The sequence below is a fragment of the Acartia tonsa genome, chromosome 10, assembly GCF_053477335.1.
Source record: "Acartia tonsa isolate MP-2025a chromosome 10, ASM5347733v1, whole genome shotgun sequence".
Taxonomy (NCBI): Eukaryota; Metazoa; Arthropoda; class Copepoda; order Calanoida; family Acartiidae; genus Acartia; species Acartia tonsa.
The window spans coordinates 8,514,658-8,536,112 of record NC_137269.1 but is presented as its reverse complement, the minus strand read 5'-3'; the positions used below and the strand labels follow the sequence as shown (position 1 = coordinate 8,536,112).

Genomic DNA, 21,455 nt, shown 5'->3' with positions numbered 1-21,455 from the left:
CACTTATGATCTGAATAATAATTCAGTTTTTAGAGAGGTTTACAACGGCATTTTTCATCATCAATATGTACAATCAACTCAGTTCTATCAGAAAACTGCTGCTGAGAAAAGGTTTAATCCCATATTTTTTGGAAAAATCTTCAAAAATGCCTATGGATATTTATAATACAAAGTAAAATGATGTCTGTCCCTTAAGATCACAATATCCACTGAACCGATCGGATTTTAACTCTTCACGGAATATATGGACCTGCTGGTCCTGTGGTGCTTTTAGGCTATTTTCTTGGAGTTTGAGGGACACCCCCAACCCCCTCAAAAACAAAAAAAATCAACCTTTCATTTTTTTTGCTGATGCACGTAATAAAGACATTGGTGCTGCACCACCACTTTTTTAAAATTACCTCTTGGGGCAAAGCCGCTAGTATTTTAAAGTTTTAATAGAGAGGAGGGGTCTAGTGGATTCTCTAGAAAATAAGGGATTACGACAAGGTGCACATTGCCATGCTCCATGATCACAACCAAAGTAGAAATGGTGGGTAGGGATGAGAATCCAGCTGCAACTTTCTGCTGGATTGAATTCTTTCCCCAGGTAAACTTTATCTTTTGTTATAATTGTAAACTTTGTAATAGTTATTTCTCGCATCGTATTATAAACAGCTTTAATTGGATATAGAATGTACAATTATAAGTTTGAAACCAGTTTTTTTTTTTATCCCCGATCCACGTGCTAAAAAAACTTATTTTAATATTGTGATTGTACATTTTTATATTCGTAGAAAACTGGATACAATACGATGCTAAACATTGTTTTTGAGAACAGGTTCTAATCCACCAGACATTTATCGATTTCAAATTAATACGACAAACTCTATTATTTGTTGTATATGTGTTTGAGTCTCAACCCAAACCACGTTGAAATGAAATTAAAGCATAAATGGTTTAAACTTTGCTACTCAAGAATTTGCATAGAAAAATTTAAAGTTTGCTTAAGAACCTTTTTTTATAAAGTTTTATAACAATTTATGACTACACTCTAGAAAAAGATAATAAGGGGTAGTTGCACGAAGTGCATTTAAACTCGAACTTTGTGAACTGCATATTTTTTTCTGTTCAATAGTTTAAACTACATTTAAAAGACATATATTTGAAAGAATTTTCTACCAGGTAGTTTTAAAAATGCCAAGACTTGAAAATCATAATATTTGAGTAAATGCATCCATTATGGCTGTCCTGTTTTCACAAAAACAGCATGATGACTATTTTGGTGGTGCCTAATTGATTTTTATTTATTGTAATACAAAATTATATATGCTAGATGGTATTCTTGTAATTTATGCTTTCAATCAAACTGAATTCATCTTAATTCACAAGACTTTATTATAAAGTTACAAATAGACTTAAAATGACATAATAGGAAAAAAATTTTAGGTGAAGTACACTGGTATTCTGCTGAACTACTCTTTTGGTAGTTATCTTGTGGACATTGGTAGCAGTATGGGACTCTGGTTTGGTTTGTCTGTCTTCAGTCTTGCAGACATAGCACATTCTTGTGCTAAAGGGATTAGTAGCTTTCTCAAAATTACATAAAGTTATGAGTAAGATTCCAGTCAAATGCGCTTATTAGGTCAGACTGTTTTTAAATATGCATTTAATTATACTATGTGTTTTGTCAACATTAAGAACAGTTAGATATAATAAGCGCATTTGACTGAAAGCTCGCTCACAATTTTACGGAATATTTCAAAAGCTATTCCCTTTGTCAAATTTAATATAAAATTGAACTAATTATCAATACCTAATTTTGCCATTAAAAGTAATATTAATAAATATGATCAGACAGTAAAAGTAACAAGATGTCTTTCTGTACTGTAACCATTTAACCGATATGTCAAATTCGAGCATGCTTTTGATAAAGGAATTAGTAGTATTCGCAAAATTCTGTAAAGTTGCGAGTAAGATTCCAGTCAAATGCGCGTATTAGGTCAGACTGTACTTAAATATGCATTTAATTATACTATGTGTTTTGTCAACATTAAGAACAGTTAGATTTAATACGCGCATTTGACTGGAAGCTTGCTCACAATTTATGCAATATTGCAAAAGCTATTCCCTTTGTCAAAGTTAATATAAAGTTGAACTAATTATCAATACCTACTTTTGCCATTAAAATTAATATTAATAAATATGACAAAATTCGTAAAATAGCTCTTAAGATCAGACAGTAAAAGTAACAGGATGTCTTTCTGTACTGTAACCGTTTAAACGATATGTCAAATTCGAGCATGCTTTTAATAAAGGGATTAGTAGCTTTTGCAATATTGCGTAAAGTTTCGAGTAAGATTCCAGTCAAATGCGCTTATTATGTCAATTAAATATGTGTTTAATTATACTATGCGTTTGGTCAACATTAAGAACAGTTAGATTTCATACGCGCATTTGACTGGAAGCTTGCTCACAATTTATGCAATGTTGCAAAAGCTATTCCCTTTGTCAAAGTGAATATAAAGTTCAACTAAAGGTTAATTTTTTTGTCATTAAAATTAATATAAATAAATATGAAAAAAAATTTTGTCATTAAAATTATTATAAATAAATATGAAAAATTTTATAATAAAGCTCTTAAGATCAGACAGTCGCACAAATAAACTGTTTGCTTAATGGCTTAATAATGTTTAATATACATCGAACCCGTGAAATAATTTGGAAACTTTTTAAAGTCTAATATAGAGCCCACTACATAAGAAGTTAAATACGCATTAATCCTTTTGTAAAAGTAACAAGCGTATTTCTGTACTGAAAGATCTCACTAACCGCTTAACTGATATGGTTCTCCATTAAAGTTTTTCTTTTCTTAAACCCTGGAAAGGTTTTTTAGCTATTTTGGGGGAGGTTACCACAAACCTCCCAACAAAAATCGCCAAATAAAATATTTTCAAAATCCACTGTTTGAAACTACAATTGAAAGTAAGTGGATTATAAAATAGGATGATCTTTACCTTTTAGATTTATCACTTTGAAATTTATATTTGAAAAAGAACAGAAAAAATGTGTATGGATTAAGCAAGATTACCAATCGTTAATTATAGAGTACATACGCTGCTAATATTTAAGACATATCAAATTCGAACATTCTTTCGTTTTTAAATATGCATTTAACTATACTATGCATTTGGTCAAGATTAAGAACAGTTAGGCTTGTTAATAAGCACATTTAACTGGACGCTTGCTCATCACAATTTTACAGACTCCTATTATATAAAGTAGAAAGCTTTTATGTATGTCCCAAAGGATCTCGCTAACCGCTGAATGAACCAATATTGTTCAAATTTATAGTGAAGCTTCTTATAGGTCCTGGGAAGGTTTTAAACTATTTTTGGGGAGGGTGTCTTCACATTCCTCCATCCCCCCAAAAAAGAAATATTTTTTTACTCTTTTAAAACTCAAATTTAAAATGAGATGAGGTCGACATTTCACCCTCCTACCCTTAGTAACCTTAGAGGCTTCTAGGGGGCGTAGCCGCTAGTATTGCAAAAGCTACTAAATATTTCCTTTAATATACATGTGTACAAATTCAGAGAGTAAGGCAGGGGACAATGGGCAATTAATACAATTTAAGAGTTTTCACTGAAAGGCCATGAAATTCAGATTTATCCAGAAAATTTGAAGAAAATTGTAAAGAAAATTGCGCATTCCTTCAAAAGCTTGGTTGGCATTACTTATTTCTTTTTTAACCAAATACCAAATTTTAGAAGAATATTTGACAGTCTGGTTAATTGTTCTTCACTAAGGGTTATTTTTGTAGCTGGCATTTTGGCTATCACTTTAGCACATATGTTGTGATTTAACCTTTAATCCAGATGTTCACTGTTCAGTGGTCAAACTCTATAATTTTGTTTAAACTATATATGAAAAGTTAAATATCCCTAGAAACATTTTAATTAATAAAACATTCAGATTTTCCCTATTTTTCCCTTTTTTCCCTCATCATTTTTAATAATATGATGAGAAATTTTTACATTCACACTCCCTTTAAGATTAGCCTAATTAATAAAAGTTGCGTTGGTTCTAGTATAAAATTCCAGAACAATATTAATTTTAAATATAGAAATTTTTACATTCTTTCATTGAAGACATCCAACTAATTGCAATTATAATTTAAAATAAAAAAAAAACATTTCTACATAAACACTCTCTTATTTTAAACAGTTATCATACAGCACAATCATTTTACTTTATGTTGATCATAGTTATTGCTCGCATCGTATTATAAACAGCTTTCCGTGGATATAAAATGTACAATTTTAACCCTTAACGGTCGGGGGGGGGGGGCGTTGAACGCCCCTCCATCCGTTTTTTTCTATCTCATTTTCTGTGTGTGAAAGATAAAGAGCCCAAACTGCTTGACTTTTTAAGTATGGGTATGACACATAACTGATAGTTGGAATTTTTTTAATATCTCCATCCTGGCGGGCACAGGATGCAAGCAAACCTGGCAGGGTCATCCAGGTAAAGAGCAAAAATATTTTTTTTGACTAAAATAAAGCATTTTATCATACCAAAATACAAAAAAAATCCTCTAGTAGTACATCCTTATATAAAATACAGGTGTTCAGGTCACTTTCAGGTTCTTGGTATGATCCTGCAGGTCCTGATCCTCCAGGTCTCCAGAAATCTTTAAAAGGCTCCTGTGGCCGTAATTTTTTACTTAGAGACTTCAAATTTTAAACTTAAGCTTTTCTTACATGTCTACATAACGTATTAAAATTTCATGAAGATCCGCCGCCGTTTTCCCACCGACCGCCGACTGCGGCGGCTGGCAGCTGCCAAGTACAGCTGCGGCTGCTGAAACTTATATTTGATATTTCTAATGTAAAATTTACATAAAAATAAACATTTTCTGGAAAAAAAATTTTCTTCTAGCTTCAAAAATAAGAAAGTTACAGCCGTTTGAAATTTTTAAGTAAAAAAAGACCTAAAAACAAAGGTTGTTAAATAAAAGGGTGAAGGAAGCGAAAATTGACTTAGACTTATAAAAGGTCGGAAATTCATTATCAAACCATGGACTTGCACAAAGAAATTTAGCCCTCTAGCTCTAATAGGAACTGAGATAATAAGGAGGGGCGTTGAACGCCCCCCCCCCCCCCCGACCGTAAGGGGTTAAAATTAAAACCAGCTTTATTAGCCCGAGGTGCCGAAGGCACGGGCTAAAAAAACTAATTTTAATCATATGAGTGTACATTTTTATATTTGTAGAAAACTGAATATAATACGATGCTAGACATAGTTTTTTCGTATGGATGAGAATCGGTTCTAATCCACCGGATAAGAATCGGTTTTGAATAGATACGAAACAGATTTTTTCATTTTTTCATTTTCTTGTCAGGACTGGATATTTATGCTACTCAAATCATTTCCCTATTTCAAAAAAAAACGAAACAAAATTATGTTAGGTACCAAACATAAAATTATGCTTTGATAATATTGTGTAAAGCAGATATTATTTAAGTTTGATGCTCTTACAAAATGGCTAAGTTTCCTTTTTCTCTTTTATTTGAGGTAATTTGGGAGCTTTTCCTTGGACTAGAAAAAAGTATTTTTAAATCAAATGCCGAAGAACAGTGTTAGCAAGGTAATATGATCTTTACAGATAAACCGACCAACATAATAAACATGTAATTTAGTTCAAATTACCTGTGCTCCATTTAGCATCCTTTCATTTTCACCTTCTATAATATAAAACTTGGATTATGCAACATAAAACTATTTGTAGGATTTTAACAAGAAATGGTGACTTTGTACCTACTACATTAAATAACAGTAAGATCTTTGAAACATTTCAAGTTATCTCCTTTCAAAGTAAAAAAAGGATTTCTATTATTCTCTTTAGATTTAATGAGTATTAAAATAAATCTAATTGTGTAATATTAGAGGTATTATCATCATAGGGCTCTTTCCCCCTTAAGGCCCCCTAGCCTGCCTAGTCGTGGACGCTCGGCCCTATAAACTAAGGCCTGTAACCTAACCTAACCTAACTGTAAAAAAATGTTATTGTCTGCCAGAGCCATAGTTTTGTCGGTTGGGGGTTTGAAGGGGGAGTGAACCAAAATTTTCAAAACTGAAAAAAAAATATAAGAGGATAACGTGATATATATGATATTATATTATGATATGTTTACCTGTTTCGATATTTGAATTTCTCCCATCGCTTTCTTCATTGCTAAAAAATATAGCTCTTACACTTAGTAACTCAACAAACATTATTCTCTCTAAAGAAGGCGTCTTGTCTTAACTTTTATATTTATAGCTAGTCGGTGTTTTTAGTAAGTAGTAGATGTAAAATTTTCCATAGAATTCAGATATGCAATCGGTTTTTTTGTAGACCTCTTATTTTTTAAGTAATTTAATTTTTTTTTTAAATTGAGTAGGTTTTAAGGTACTAAAACGCAACAAAAAAAAGAAGAAAATTGCCATTTTGAACAAAAAAAGTAAGATCTTTAATTTGACACTTTACTTTTTTAATTCTGTTGAGTAATTATTGGAAAAATTTATTTTTTTGTACCCACAAGAATAAAAACTTAAACTTAAACTACTTAAATAAATCATTACTGAGGCATAAGAAATAGGCGTTATACTTTTAGAATGAGAAAAATATTACAAATCCATTCTAAGCAAAATTGAAATAAAAAGTTTACAAAATAGTAAATAAACTTTGATAAAATAAATTATATGAAAATATCATATCATACAGGCAACCATCTTAAATCTTTAAGAGTAAAATCATTGAGATTAAAAATGGGAAGGGGGTAAATAGGGGGTAAAGTAAGTGTTGCCTGTACAAAATAATATGTTAGGCCATTTTTTATTTTTTATATTTTTTACTTTTTTCAATTTTGCTTACAATGGATTCATAATATTTTTCTGATTCTAAAAGTATAAATGAACCCATTTTGTATGCCTATTTTAGGATATATTTATGTTGAAAGTTTTGATGAAACCAAGGTTTAAAAAATCGATTTTTCAATAATTACCTTACAGAATTAAAAAAGTAAGGTGTTAAATTAAAGATCTTATTATTTTTGTTCATAATGGCCATTTTCTTCTTTTTTTTATTGCGTTTTAGTACCTTAAAACCAACTTGATTTAAAAAAAAAACTTAAATCACTTAAAAAATAAGAGGTCTACAAAAAAATCGATTGCATATCTAAATTCTATAAACACCGACTAGCTATAAAAATTTATATTCATTGAAAACTCAGAAATATGTATCAAAATATTTTTAAAGAAAATATATACAAAACATTTCAAAATGTTAATTACCTTTGAATTGAATTACTTCTTTGACAATATTTCACAATATTTTGCCATAGTCTTTTGATTCCTCTAAAACAGTATAATTTGAAGTAGAAAAAAATGGTAATTGAAGACTTTCTGTCTCAATTATTAGAATACTAAAAATCTTACTTATTACTTGTTAATTAAGCTGAAGTAATTTTGATAATCATTTCTATCCTTATATAAAAGTACCAGGATCTATGTCTGTCAATCTGCACCAAAGGGTCTCTCTAATAGTTGAACCGGCATGGTTCTCCTTTACAGCAAAGCTTTTTATAGGTTCTGGGAAGATGTATAACTGTTTTTGGAGAGTACGTCCCCAGATAAATTTTCCTTTATATTTAAAAAAAATAAAATAGAAAGTTGAAGATGTTTACTTTCTTCTCCATTTGTGGTTAAGTGCCCCCGGAGGCCTCTAGGGGCAAAGCCGCTAGTTAATAATGTAGTTGTAAAGATTTGTAAATTGTTAGATTGTATGTAACATTGAGGAGTTTAAGATTTAACATGTCAGAATAAAAAAAATGTTTTTATAAGTTTCATGACTAAAGTAAACAAATTACCATTACCCGACTATTTTACTTTGAAGCACAAAATGCCAAATCCCTGGTCCATTTGCATCTGACATTGGATGTAAGAAATTATAGTAAAAGGCCTGAAATTTGTGTAATAAATAAAACATGAGAATCAAAGATATGATATTTGAAGTTTACTTATTAAATCAGTAATGCGGTACCTAACATACTATCATCACTCTAAGTAAAGCAAAATAGGCCCTAATAGATTATTAACCCTTAACGGTCGGTTTTTCTATCTCATTTTCTGTAAGTGAAAGAAAACGAGCCCAAACTGCCTGAATTTAAAGTATGGGTATGACACATAACTGAGAGTTGGATTTTTTTTAATATCTCCATCCTGGCGGGCACTAGATGTCAGCAAACCCGGCAGGGTCATCCAGGTAAAGAGCAAAAATATTTGACTTTAACAAAGCAGTTTATCTTATCAAAATACTAAAATATCCTCTAGTAGTACATCCTCATATAAAATAGAGGTGTTCAAGTCAATTTCAGGTTCCAGGTATGACCCTGCAGGTCCTGATCCTCCAGGTCTCCAGAAATCTTTATAAGGCTCCTGTGGCAATTTTTGACTTAGAGAATTCAAATTTTAAACTTAAGCTTTTCTAATATGTCTACTTAACGTATCAAAATTTCATAAAGATCCACTACAATTTTTAAGCCGACCGCCAGCTGCTTCCAGCAACCAAGTACAGCTGCGGCGATAAAAATTTATGGTTTGATATTTCTAATAAAAATTTACTTAAAGATAAATATTTTCTGCAAAAAAAATTGTTCTTCTAGCTTCAAAAATAAGAAAATTACAGCTGTTTGAAATTTTTAAGTAAAAAAGGACCTAAGAACAAAGGTTGTTAAATAAAATGGTGAAGAAAGCGAAAATTGACTTTGAGTCATTAAAGGTCGAAAAATTATCAAACAGGGGACTTTCACAAAAAAAAATTAGCCCTCTAGCTATAAAAGGGACTGAGATAATAGGTGCGGCAAGGGGCCCGACTGTTAGGGGTTGAATATGAAAAAATAAAAATGGTTCCAAACCTGCAAAATAATTCCAAGAAACCACAACAAAAAAGAAATTAGAACATCATGATAACTGAACTGATAACAATCATTATTGTTGGGATATAGATTAGGGAAAGCATCTGGGAGCAGCAATAGAATTATATTTTCTACAACAATAACAAATTGAAATGCAGATTCCTTGTAAAAGGTATTTGTACCTCTTTTGTTATCTTTGAAATTTATTCTAAAAGTATGTGATGCTAAGCAGCTCAATGCACACCAAGAAACTCTTTTCCACAGTTTATCTTTATCATCATTGAGGTATCCAATATCATCTGTCATCATTTTTACAATTGCAACTACTATCAAATGTACCAGTACAGATATTAATATAGCTGTAACTGGATGATTCTGAGATATGATGGAAAAAATGGCAACAGTCCTTGAAATTGTAATAAAGAAATAACTGATCCACAGTACTAGATTCTTTATAGATTGTCCAAATGTCTGTCCAGGTTTGGATGTTTTGCGAGAGGAGACTCCATATGATATCGACAATATTGACAATAATAGTTTTCCAAGAGCTGTGTCAACATTACTTTGAATACAGAATAGATTTGGAATGCTGAAAGATTTGTAAATGCTGTTAACACTCAAGTACAGTATATTCATCCAGGGCAGATTACGGATTGAGTTTACATATGGAGAAAGCAGATAGACTTGAAGCAAAATTTGTGCAAAATTTTCCAGACCATTTTCGATATTCTTTAAGATGTGCCATATGCTTTTACTAACCTTCAGTAGATCACTTTCTGTGTAATGTGGATCAATCCTGTACTGGTATTCTCCATATGCATATGTAAAAGGCCAAAGAAATTTAACTATTAGTATTTTCCAAACTTTTTTAGACTCACTTATTTCAATCTCCTTTGCACTAAGAAAATATGTTATCAATGAAATTAAGCAAGCAGCAATCATAACATAAAATGCAGTTTTATATTGCTGTATTTGAATTTCATTGTTGTCATTATTTTCAAAGCAGTGAACCCAATCATTTACACTTGAGCAATTAACCTCTGTAACAATCCCATGAACAGCTGTGAAAGTACTTGTTGAGTCAGAACAGGAGAAGTTTCCCAATGTTTGAACTAGGCAGGACTTAGCTTCATCTTCTTGGAAACAAGCAGTATTCATAGTTGATCCATAGACATATACCATATAATAGTATTGAATGCACAAAATAAAGTCAGTATATAAGTCCGAAAAGAAGAATAGTATTGATGGTATGATAAAGACAAGCACATCAAATATAGCCTTGGCTTTTTTCCAAAATCCTTCAGAGGGATTAATTGCTTTGAAAGAATCAATCAACCATGGATCTAAGTGATAATATTCAGTTCCTTGAGTGATACATTTTAAGCAGTCTTTACCGTTTTCTTTACCATGAGCTTCAATTTCTAATTTCAATAATGCTAGCCCATTCATGAATTGGTGATGTTTTCTTACATAACACAATGCTGTTAATTCATCTTCATTCTTATGATGTACTATTTCAGCGACAACTTTTGAGTAATCTTTATTTTTTGTCAACTTTTTCATTGCCCTAGAGTTATGATTATGAAGAACACCACAAATTTCTGTTACTAATGCATCGTATTTAAATTGACATGCATAGACAAGTAAATTTTGAAGAAAATTTTGTAGCTTTTCAGGTTGGGGTTGGGACAATTGTTTATTCAAAACGTTTAAGAATCCTAATTCATCTACTTTCTTTGCAAAGTATTCTCCTTGAAAAAAATATATTTTATTAAGTAAGGTGTACACAGTTTATAGTCAATATTTATTTCAAAATATAGCATTATGTAATCTTACCCCAACATTTGGTTTTCCTCAGGTTACTCTCTTTCGTCTTTTTGTATATTAACTGTATCATTTCTACTGTACCCACATCTGCTGCCATTTCGATTGCTTTTGTGCCTAAAATAGATTCATGTGAATAAAAAAAATGAAAAAAGATTTTGTAGGTTTCCCAAGTTCAGGTTAGCCATTTGGCAATACCAAACTAGAAAAGTTTTATCTTACCTATGGCTAAAAGGGTATGTGTAACAAAGACTAGCTAAATATTAGTTACAACCAGCCACCTTACTGAGGTTAGTCTTAAAATAGTATAAGCTGGATGTTATAATTAATTTTTATTTTCACCAGCGTATTATATCCGCTGGATAAAGCCAAAATTGTTTTAGAATTGTGTCAAAAATAATCCATGTGACTAAATAAAAATGAGGGATTATCCATCTCTTTTTTAGGGGTTTTCTTTCACACTTCTCCTCTTATCTCCCTCATGTTATTAAGTCATGTGGATAATTTTTGACACAATTTTACCACAATTTGGGCGTTGTCTACCCGCTGATAACAAGAAATTTTCCAAATATATTTAGTATGTAAAATTCTGCTGAATTTTCAGCTAAAATTCCTGTCTAAATAAAAGTATAATTCTTAACTTAAAGGGCGAATATAGGTTTGATATAATATGAGCTTATTTCAAAGGTGCCATTATATAGATTATAATTATCTTAAAGATATTGACATATCTAATTGTATAAGTCTGTTTATAGCTTAAAACCTGTCTAACTCAAGATAATATTATTTAATTAGTGTGGTTCCCTAAGAACTCAAACACCCTAGCATCACACAAGGCTTCGTAGCAAGGTTGAATTAAAAAGCTTTCGTTAAAGGATAGTCGTAATAACGTGGAAACCAATTAATCAGGGGTAAACATACCCATCTTTTACCTTCATACAAATTATATAAAGTAAAATATTTAAAAGTTTAAAAAAACATCAAATAATGTAAAAAGTAAAAAAAAATAATCGATAAAATTTTCTTGGAGGAAGAATGATTTCAAATCCCTGTTTTTTTAAGGTTCGTGTGTGTGTGTGTTAAAATGGCGTACTTGAGGGTTTTTATATTTTCCAGAATTAACCAATGATCTTTGTACAGAAAATAAACTTTAAGACGTATTATTTACCCTAGTCAAATCTATTGGCGTACTTTTACGCAAATTAATTTTACTTTTTTTTTTAAATTGAATTAGAGGTATATAATCTAAAATAATAATATTTAAATTATCATTTAAGATGCGTGCCATTGTAATAGTCAATCAAACTTAAGCAAAATAGTAAAAAAAAAGTCTTGTAAAGGGCTAAAATAAACCGTTTGTTGTCAATCTCATTTATCATATGTTCAATTGAAACAGAAAATTGCAAAATCTACTTAAGGATTTTTTTGAATTTTTAAATTTGGCATAGATATTCTAAAAGTATGAAATGGCACCTTTCATATAAGCTCATATCATATCGAACCTATATTCGCCCTTTAATAAAAAAACTAAACTTATTGCATTATGCATTATTGCATACTATGAAATATAGAAGTGACTTGCTGTGCCTATCAATGATCTTAGAATTATGTGTATATGTAGCTATGATATACTAGAGTTGGGCTCGATATAATTATCTTGCTAATGGCTAGGTTTATTCAATGTTTTATTTACTTTCTTTTGGTTATCTGAATTCTGACTATTAACCCTATTCTTCCATTATCTTCTCCTTGACAATTTCTTTCTTTAAACTATTTTAGGATCTTAATATTTTTTATTTCAAATTATCGTCCTGAAAGGGTTAAAATGTTTATTTAACTGTAAAATTTATGTTCAATATCTGACCACATTACGCACGTATCGCTAGTATCAAATTATTCTAAAACTAAGTTTTCTTTTATTTTCTATATTATAAATTTAAATTTTTTGTTTTATGGATAGAAATTTAATACTTCATTATAATACAAATAGCAACATAAAATAAAAAAATGAATTTATTCTTCATACAATAAAATAATGGGTCTTATCATTCTGGTCAATGAGAGTTTATTACGGATTATTGGAGCACTATGAGTTTTAAACATTTATCACTTGGAAAACTTGAGCTCATATATAGACATTTATTTCCTATAAAGATCTGTCATGGATCTTGATGCAATAAAGCAGGCTGTTTTGTAAATGAATAAAGGTACTAAGAAAGAGAGGTAATCAGGCTCCACCAATAAAAATATCCTGGGAGAACTCGGCAAACCTGCTATTGGGTAGAAACTGTACACATTTTGGTATGAAAGGCCTTATTTTTTTTATTTCTTCCCAATAAAAAAGTCGGCTATAAACAGTCAAATTTCTTAATTAAAACCCATAGATCAATTAGTTTCCATAGCTTTCAAATTTCGTTCGGACGGGTGCTACTAACAATACTCCTTAACTTTTTATAGATTCATATACTTTTAAAAAATTGAAAAAATAGGAAAAATACTATTAAACTTAGATAATAAAATACGAGTATATTCCCTTTCCATTTTTATAAGTGCAATTTTTATTTTGAAATTAATTGTCACGAATATGATGCATTTTTTTTTTTTTTTTATTTGATCGGTTCATATATTTTAAGGTGTTGAAGCAATAATACCCTCTAATAAAATTTAAACCCTGTATCCGAATATTAGGCATTAATTGTTCTAAATGTTGACGAGATCTTAAAGTACATACCACGCACAATTTATTTAATTTTTTAGAAGTATCTTCTGTAAACTAAAGGAATACAGTTTATACTCAGGAAGTTAACATATGATATACCAGTTTTAAAAAAAAATTATTTGGTATCTTTTTTAAAGATAATATTGTATTAATTTTCTCATATAAAGTAAAAATAATAATAATAAAGTAATGGCAATATTTTTTTGTAATGTTTAAAAAATATTTAAATTACAAAAAAATCTCATAAAATAGTTTTAGCAAATATAAGTATTAAATAATGTATTTTAAATTTAAATCCCCGAACTTCAGTTTGTTTTGAACTTTCTTTTAAGCACCATCTTAGAGGGTTCCTGAGCTGCACTTGACACTTAGTTCGTGCGGACAATCAGCTAACTTCAAATTTCACATTAGTGGAGTTTGCATTTATTTATCTAGCCTACTAAAAGTTATCTAATAAAGTTATATAAAAAATATCTGATTTGAACATAGAAATATTTGATTGAATATGTAATAAATAAAAATCTTGTTAAAAATAAGTGATTTATATTGAATAAATCAGAGTTTAAAAGTGTTGTTTATTTGTATAGTAAAAGTGAAACTATTCTATAATGACTTCCCATCTGTTTGCCGTTGTTTATACCACACTTACCATTTTTATGTTTTTTATCAATTTCAGACCCATTGTTGCTGAGATATTTAACAACATTAACATGTCCAGAAATTATTCCTCTTTGCAATGCAGTGTATCCTGAAATAATTTCCTATGGAAAATGATAGGTTTGGGTACATGATAAAATCTATTTCAAAATAAAAAACAAGGAATTAATAAAAAGTCAATGATTCAAAATGTTTACAAAGTACACTCACCATGTATATTTTCTATATCCAAACAATGGTTCTCTTTGTATTTAGGTACAAGGAACTCCACAATATCCAAGTGACCTGAATTTGCTGCTTCATGCAATGGGGTTATTCCTTTAAAAAAATATTTCAATATTATAATCACTAAAACTTTTAAACTACAGGGTGTTTCAAAAGAAATTAGTTTTATGGATTTAAAGGTTGTGCAAAATAGCATACATTTTTAAATTCAAATTGTGCGACTTGTGTTAATAGAAGAATAATGTTGTGTATACTGTTAGAATCGTCATAAACTCTAGTTTTTGGATCTATAAGAACCATTCGTTTATTATGTATGATATAAACTGAGAACCAAAAAAAATAGGCAAATCTGAATTTGCAGAATAGCAGCTTTAATACTCATTTAGGATGATTTTACAGTAAATATAAAATGTAGATGCATGTTTTGGTTACAAGTTTTCATTTTTTTGCACTTTTCTCCTCTTTTAAAGATTGATTCTGATAAATCAACAATTTTTTAAGGGATTTATGCATTAATTAATACGAAATGTAGTATAAGGTAGAAATTAATGATTTTTAAAATAAGAAATATGAGAAAAAAAGAAATTCGACCACTATCACTTTAGAGGACAGTTGCTGACCTCCAGTCTTAAAGATGAAGATAAATACATATTAAAAATAATAATTACTCTCAAAAGTATACAAGAATGATTTTTAATGTGTTAAAAAAATCCATTGTAAAATCTTGATTTTGAGGATGATGGCCTTTAAGATGCTCCTATGGGTAGTGATGGTGAGCCAAATGTTATCAAAGTGTATGACCATGATGACAACTTATATCTTGAACTATGGTCCAAGTTTTGTATTCATAGCAGCCTCCAGCCAAGCAGTATTAAAAAAGAAAAAATTTCTATTTTAATTACTCCAACGCATAAGGGAAATACTGTCATTTTTAGAAGATGTTTATATTTCTTGTCGGTAGCCTCCATTGGAGATTGATATGACTACAAAAAAGGTACATATGTTGACAGACAAGTTGTTGTAATGGGCATGTACTTAGATTACATTTGGCTCACCATCATCACCAATAGGAGCATCTGAAAGGACATTATCCTCAAAATCAAGATTTTAAAATGTTTTTTTTATTACATTAAAAAGCATTTTTGTATACTTTTCAGGGTAATTTTTATCTTTAATATGTATTAGGCTACATCCATTAAACTGGAGGTCAGCAGCTGACCTCTAAAGTGATAGGTGTTGAATTTCTTGTTTTCTAATATCTCTTATTTAAAAAATCCTTAATTTCTACCTTATACAACATTTCATAATAATCACTGCATAAATCCCTTTCAAAATTGTTAATTTATCAGAATCAATCTTTAAAACAGAAGAAAGTGCAAAAAAATCGTTTTTCCATTGATTGGTTTTGGATTTGCATATCTTTTTGGTTCACCAGTTTTTACCCAAAATGCTGTTTTTGAGATCTTGTGCTTCATAGGTGCTGATTAATAAAAAATCAACGGTGGAAACTTGTAACATATCTACATATTATGTTGACAGTAAATTCGTCCCAAATGAATAATGAAGCTGCCATTCTGAAAATTCGGATTTGCCTATTTTTTGGTTCGCAGTTTAGAAGCTACGTGGTAAAATGTTCCAACTTACCTAAAACTTTTCAACCTTTTACTCTCATTTTTCAAAGTAGCCCCTAAACTACAAATAGCACAAAAACAGTACATATATTTTTTTTAAAAATATATGTACTGTTTTTGTGCTATTTGTAGTTTAAAAAATATAGTTTATGACAATTCAAACAGTAGACATAACATTTTTCAACTATTAACAAAAGTCGCACCATTCGAATTAAAAAAATGTGCACTTTTTTGAACAGCATTTGGAAAAAAAATAGTTTTGAAATAATTTGTTGACGTAACAGTTTTTAGTAATGTGAAACATAAATGTCCCAGGCATGTCCCATTACAGGTTTTCCAAATATAAAACATTTTTATAAGTGTTTTTTTTATCCATAATTAAGTTTTGAAAAACTCATTTCTATTGAAACACCCTGTAGTATACATATTAAAAGGGGATGGAGATTAATAAAATTAAGTTCTATTTGTAGTTTTAACCCATTCGTGCCAAGCGCCACTTTTATGGACGTATCGAGCTGAAAATTTCAGGGAAGATTTATTATAGTAAAAACATAATTCCAATTTTTTTTTCATATCATATAAAAATAATAATTTGAATAAAAACAATTCAAAAATGGATGTAGTTGCCAATAAACTTTAAATTTCACGAAAAAAATCAGCAACTTTACTACATAAACAAAAAAGTTAGGAGGAGTATTTTGAAATCACCTCTTTTTCTTGGTTTTCAAATTTTGTTGAGCTATACCGGCAAACAGAAGTAAGCTAGACTGCCTGCTATAGGGGGAAATGAAAACCAGGGTAGTAGAGGGAGGATTCATACTGAGAATGATGCAATTAAGAAACTGGGAACCGTTTTTTGGGGGGATTTTTTGTAACCGGGCGATAAAAGTCGGTTTGTCACTAATGGGTTAAAATAGAATATGGATACATATTTTTTTAAATACTTGTTTCAAGCTAGCAATAAAACAATAGCATCTTATGAGGTGGTGTTACCGTGTTTATCTGTAACTAGCATATCAACATCATTGGTACTACAATACTTTACTATTTGAAGACTCCCATGTTTTGCAGCTTCATGGACTGGTAATCTATCTAGAGAAAATATTTAATAAACATTTTCTATTACAATTCATATGATTTCTGTTGATATTTCTTAAACCTTCATATTTAATATGATGTTTCAGATAATGCATTCAGTTTTAATTTTAAATCCTGAAATTGATAGTTCTATGTTTAAGATTTTGCATTTTAAAGTGCATAAGTATTTAGTGTTACTTATATTTCGAATCAGAAGAAGAACATAAGAAGTTTTTAAACTATATGCTGTATGACAATAAGGCAGTTCTTGTAATTGTACAGTTTTATTCAAGAGAAATGATTTTTTTTTTAAACTTAATTATGCATAGAAAATAAAACAATTATGTAAAATCCTTTATAGATTTGGAAAACCTATTCTGGGACATTTATGTTTCAAATATTTATAAATGATTATTTTAACAAATTATCCCCTTAAAACCGGTTTTTTCAAAGGTCTTTTCTTCGAAGATTTATGGATTTAAAGGGTGTGCAAAAAATACACACATCTTTAAAATTCAAATTGCGCGGCTTGTGTTGATAGTAGAAAAATGTTATGCATATCATTTGAATCGTCATAAGCTCTAGTTTTTTAATATATAAAAACCATTCCTGTGCTACGTATGGTATAGGAGCTACGTGATAAAATGTTCCAATTAATTAATACTTTTCAACCTTTTTCAACGTAGGTTCTAAACTACAAATAGCACAAAAACGGTACTTATAATTTCAAAAATTAGAGCTTATGACGATTCAAACAATATGCGCAACATTTTTCTACTATTAACACAAGCACACCCTTTAAATCCATAAATCTTCGAAAAAACGGTTTTTGTTGAAATAATCATTTTTAAATATTTGAAACATAAATGTCCCAGAATAGGTATTCCAAATATATAAAGGATTTTACATAATTGTTTTATTTTCTATGCATAATTAAGTTTTTTTTAAATTCTAAAAGATCATTTCTCTTGAATGACCCTGTATAAGAAAACAATTTCACAGATAATAAAGAAGAAAAACATATATAGGCTCTGATATCCAAATATCCCCAAATTTTAATGGTTATATTCAAAAGTAAAATAATAAATAAAATACTGTCTATCTTTACCTTGCTTGTCCTTCTCGTTGATAACACTTGAATCTTTTTCATGAAGGTATTCAAACACTTTAAATTTCTTTAGAATTGCAGCAGCATGAAGTGTGGTTCTTCCTGCACTCAAAAAAACATTATATATTAATTAATCAAAAAATTAAAGTGTTGTTTGTAATCCACAAAATTCAGTAGTTCCTAGTCTTATCTTGGCATAGGCAATGGAATGTGTTTTAGTCTTAACCCAAACCTCTTTATAACTAAAAATGTATAATTTTATCTTGCACTGCTATTTCAGATGTTTTAAAATTACAACAAATCACAATTAGAACTTCTAAACATGGGTTGTGCAATCAAAGAGCTAGTTGTCTATTAGAAAGATATTACCTTGTGTCTTATTATATATCTGTATCTATATTGTTAAAAGATATTCTGAATTAGGTATTAAAAAAGAAGAATAAAAAAACAAATTCAAATTCATAGCAATACCATTTCTTTTTGTTGAAGATTTGTGGTATGTGTGACCACTATCATATCTGCATTTCACTGCATTCAATCCATGATTCTTTACTGTTTCATAAAGGGTGTCTAAACAAATATCTTAAGACTTTTTTTTACTGAAAGAAATAATAGTTTATTTTAATAAGGACAATAATTGTTTTTTTGGCGTTATCCTCCTTTTTTTCAATTTTGAAAGTTTAAGTCCCCCCTCCCTTCCCCGACAGAAAACAATTATTTTAGGTTGTTTAGGTTATAGGCTAGGGAGCCGAGCGCTGCGGCTAGTCAGGCAAGGGGGCCGAGTGCTGCTGCCAGGCAGGCAAGGGGGCCGAGCTCTGCGGCTAGGCAGGCAAGGGGGCCGAGCGCTGCGGCTAGGCAGGCTAGGGAGCCAAGCGCTGCGGCCAGGGTTCATAGTTCTATCGGGGAAGAAGGGGGGGGGGGTATTCAAATTTTCAAAATTAAAAAAAAAAATTATAAGATGATATTACCGTTTTTTCTTTCTTAAAACCTATTTTGATAAGTAGACTTACACTCTACCATATAAAAAATCCCCAAGACCTATATGTAGCTTCTATAGAAAGGATAACCTAACAGGTCAAGATGTTATGGAGATATTTTTTGACAAAAAGACACACATTTTTATACCTCTTTTAGCATGAAGATATTTATAAAATTTAAAACATACCAATATATCCTGAAACCCCCATTTTAGTCAGCTAGTATAAGATATGTTTGATAATGATTGTGTGGGTTTCAGTCAAAATAATTTATTGTCGCTAAAATTTAAACCTTTCTCTTAAAAACTTCTTTGAAATTTGTTAAAATAAACAAGTTTCTTATCTAGATTTATATTGTATATCAAATTTTTAAAAACTCCTAAAATATGTTAGAGGCTTTAATATGAAATTTCTTTCTTTATATAGTTTTCTGCACCTAAACATATTACCTGGTATTACGGTGTAAGCTTTACTGTTTATTGAATCAGGGTAATCTCTGAGAAGATCACCTATAGAACCAGCAACAAGGTCCCCATTTTTATCCTGTATGTTATGGAGTTCAACTATTTTTTTCAATTCTGAATTTGTGTCTTGAGGGTAAACATCTAAAAATAGATATTTAGTAGCTCTTAATAATTGTTATACACAGAGAGGGTAAGGGGGGGGGGAGAGGACTTTAAACTCTAAATATTGTTTTTACCCTAATCTTTAATAACAACAGTATTTGTGCATTGTGTACTATTAATTTTTGACTAATTGCCTCCAAACTATACTATCAATAAGGGATAATTTTCTTTAAAATCATTGTAGCTTTAATTAAACTTCTGCATTGTTTACACAACCTTTATATCCATAAACCTTCAAAATAAGGTTTGGGAAAAAACGGTTTTTAAGGAACACAGTAATAGTGTCTGACTGATTATGACGTAACAAAAAAAATTAGCCAATGAGAGGCCGTTATTGACCAATGGTAAAATTTATAGTGGGCTCTCATTGGCTAATTTTTTTTGTTACGTCATAATCAGTCAGACACTATTACTGTGTTCTTTTTAAGGCATAAAGTGATGAATTAATTATTTTTAAATATTTTAAACATAAATGTTGCATAACAGGTTTTCCAAATATATCCTTTTATAAAGTTATTTTATTTTCTACGTAAGTTTTTAAAGAAGACATTTCTGTTTAAATATCCCGTATATCAATATATTGGCTATTGTCTTTTTCTTGTAATTCTAAAGTTAGTTTTTAAAAATATTTTTACCTGCTAGTTGGGAAATTGGGAAAAGTTGAGCCATTTTTAAAAAGAATGGTCTTATTCTAACATTTCATAACATTATTGCATTGTATTTATTTTACTACTGACTTCACTGTCATTCAAATATTTGCTTTTTTTGTCTAAATATAAACATAAATTTTATTTGTGTTTTGAGATAAGAAATATTTTGTTTAAATAAAAATTACAATTTTTGTTAGTAATTTTGTTAGAAATATTGTATGTACAGGGTGTCCCACGTAAACTGTTTTTTTTTTTAAACGCTTATTATTCCCTTAATATTTGAGCTATCTTAGTAAAATAAAAAGTATTTGGCAGCCTACTACTGACCATTTTATAGGGTAATGATGAAAAATCCACAAAATAAACAGGAAAATATCTACGAGGTATTACATAAGAGGTTCATTTTATTGAATTTAGACTAACCCATAAGAAAATATTTGCTTTGTAAACTCTAAGATTAGTTTGGGTCCAAACTGCTGGTCGCTCAGACTTTCTCAGCACAAAAATAGAACAATCTTGACATTGCATACTAGAAATTCTCAATATTCAAGGATCTGAAGTGGAATATAAGTGAAAAATAAGTAAAAATAGGCATAATATTGATCTTTTTTGTTAATTTTTCATGTGAGCTCGCTTTAAATGGACACAAGAACCTGAAATATTCCAGATTTTTTAATTAGACTACAATGCCAGTTCTTATAATGTCTGGAGTAAGTCTTTGTGATCCACCGTTTGACCACCAGCTGCTATAAAAGTTAACTAAGGTATATTTTTCTTGTGGATTAGTCTTATATTTACTAAAATCAGCCTGTTATGTATTACCTTGTAGATTTTTTTCTGTTAACTTTGCGGATTTTTCATAACTATATCATTAAATGGTCAGTAGTTTGCTGTCAAATACTTTTTATTTTACTAAGATAGCTCAAATATTAAGGGAGTAATAAGCGTTTAAAAAAAAACAGTTTACGTGGGACACCCTGTATATAGATTAAAAACCTTTCATTCTTTAACACTTTTTTTCT

At 29.9% G+C, this 21,455-nt stretch overlaps 1 protein-coding gene and 1 long non-coding RNA gene across 2 annotated transcripts; one reads left to right on the top strand and one right to left on the bottom strand.

The window, feature by feature from the left end:
• Positions 1–2,100, top strand: LOC145330680 (uncharacterized). Its single transcript, XR_013883549.1, has 3 exons — positions 1–111; positions 490–589; positions 1,429–2,100. It is a non-coding gene; the product is annotated as an uncharacterized LOC145330680 (long non-coding RNA).
• A 2,112-nt stretch (positions 2,101–4,212) lies between these two features.
• LOC145329325 (uncharacterized) lies at positions 4,213–20,550 on the bottom strand. The gene is made up of 14 exons (XM_080173385.1): positions 20,419–20,550; positions 19,607–19,762; positions 18,652–18,750; positions 18,181–18,282; positions 16,989–17,087; positions 14,350–14,457; positions 14,132–14,230; positions 10,776–10,880; positions 8,940–10,690; positions 7,899–7,984; positions 7,318–7,380; positions 6,177–6,217; positions 5,692–5,726; positions 4,213–5,415 (listed from the first exon to the last, which is right to left on the bottom strand). Exons 1-14 carry the CDS (start codon positions 20,450–20,452, stop codon positions 5,380–5,382), a joined length of 2,814 nt encoding a protein of 937 aa, XP_080029511.1. The 5' UTR covers positions 20,453–20,550; the 3' UTR covers positions 4,213–5,379.
• Positions 20,551–21,455: the final 905 nt, after the last annotated feature.

What these genes read in the sequence shown, in the direction of transcription:
- LOC145329325 (XM_080173385.1), bottom strand. Translation starts at nt 20,452, where the DNA reads ATGGCTCAACTTTTCCCAATTTCCCAACTAGCAG. An exon ending in ATCTTCAACAAAAAGAAATG is followed by an intron (nt 18,283 to 18,651) that starts GTATTGCTATGA and finishes TTTTGAGTGCAG; the next exon opens with GAAGAACCACACTTCATGCT. An exon ending in GGATGCTAAATGGAGCACAG is followed by an intron (nt 5,416 to 5,691) that starts GTAATTTGAACT and finishes TTTTTGAAATAG; the next exon opens with GGAAATGATTTGAGTAGCAT.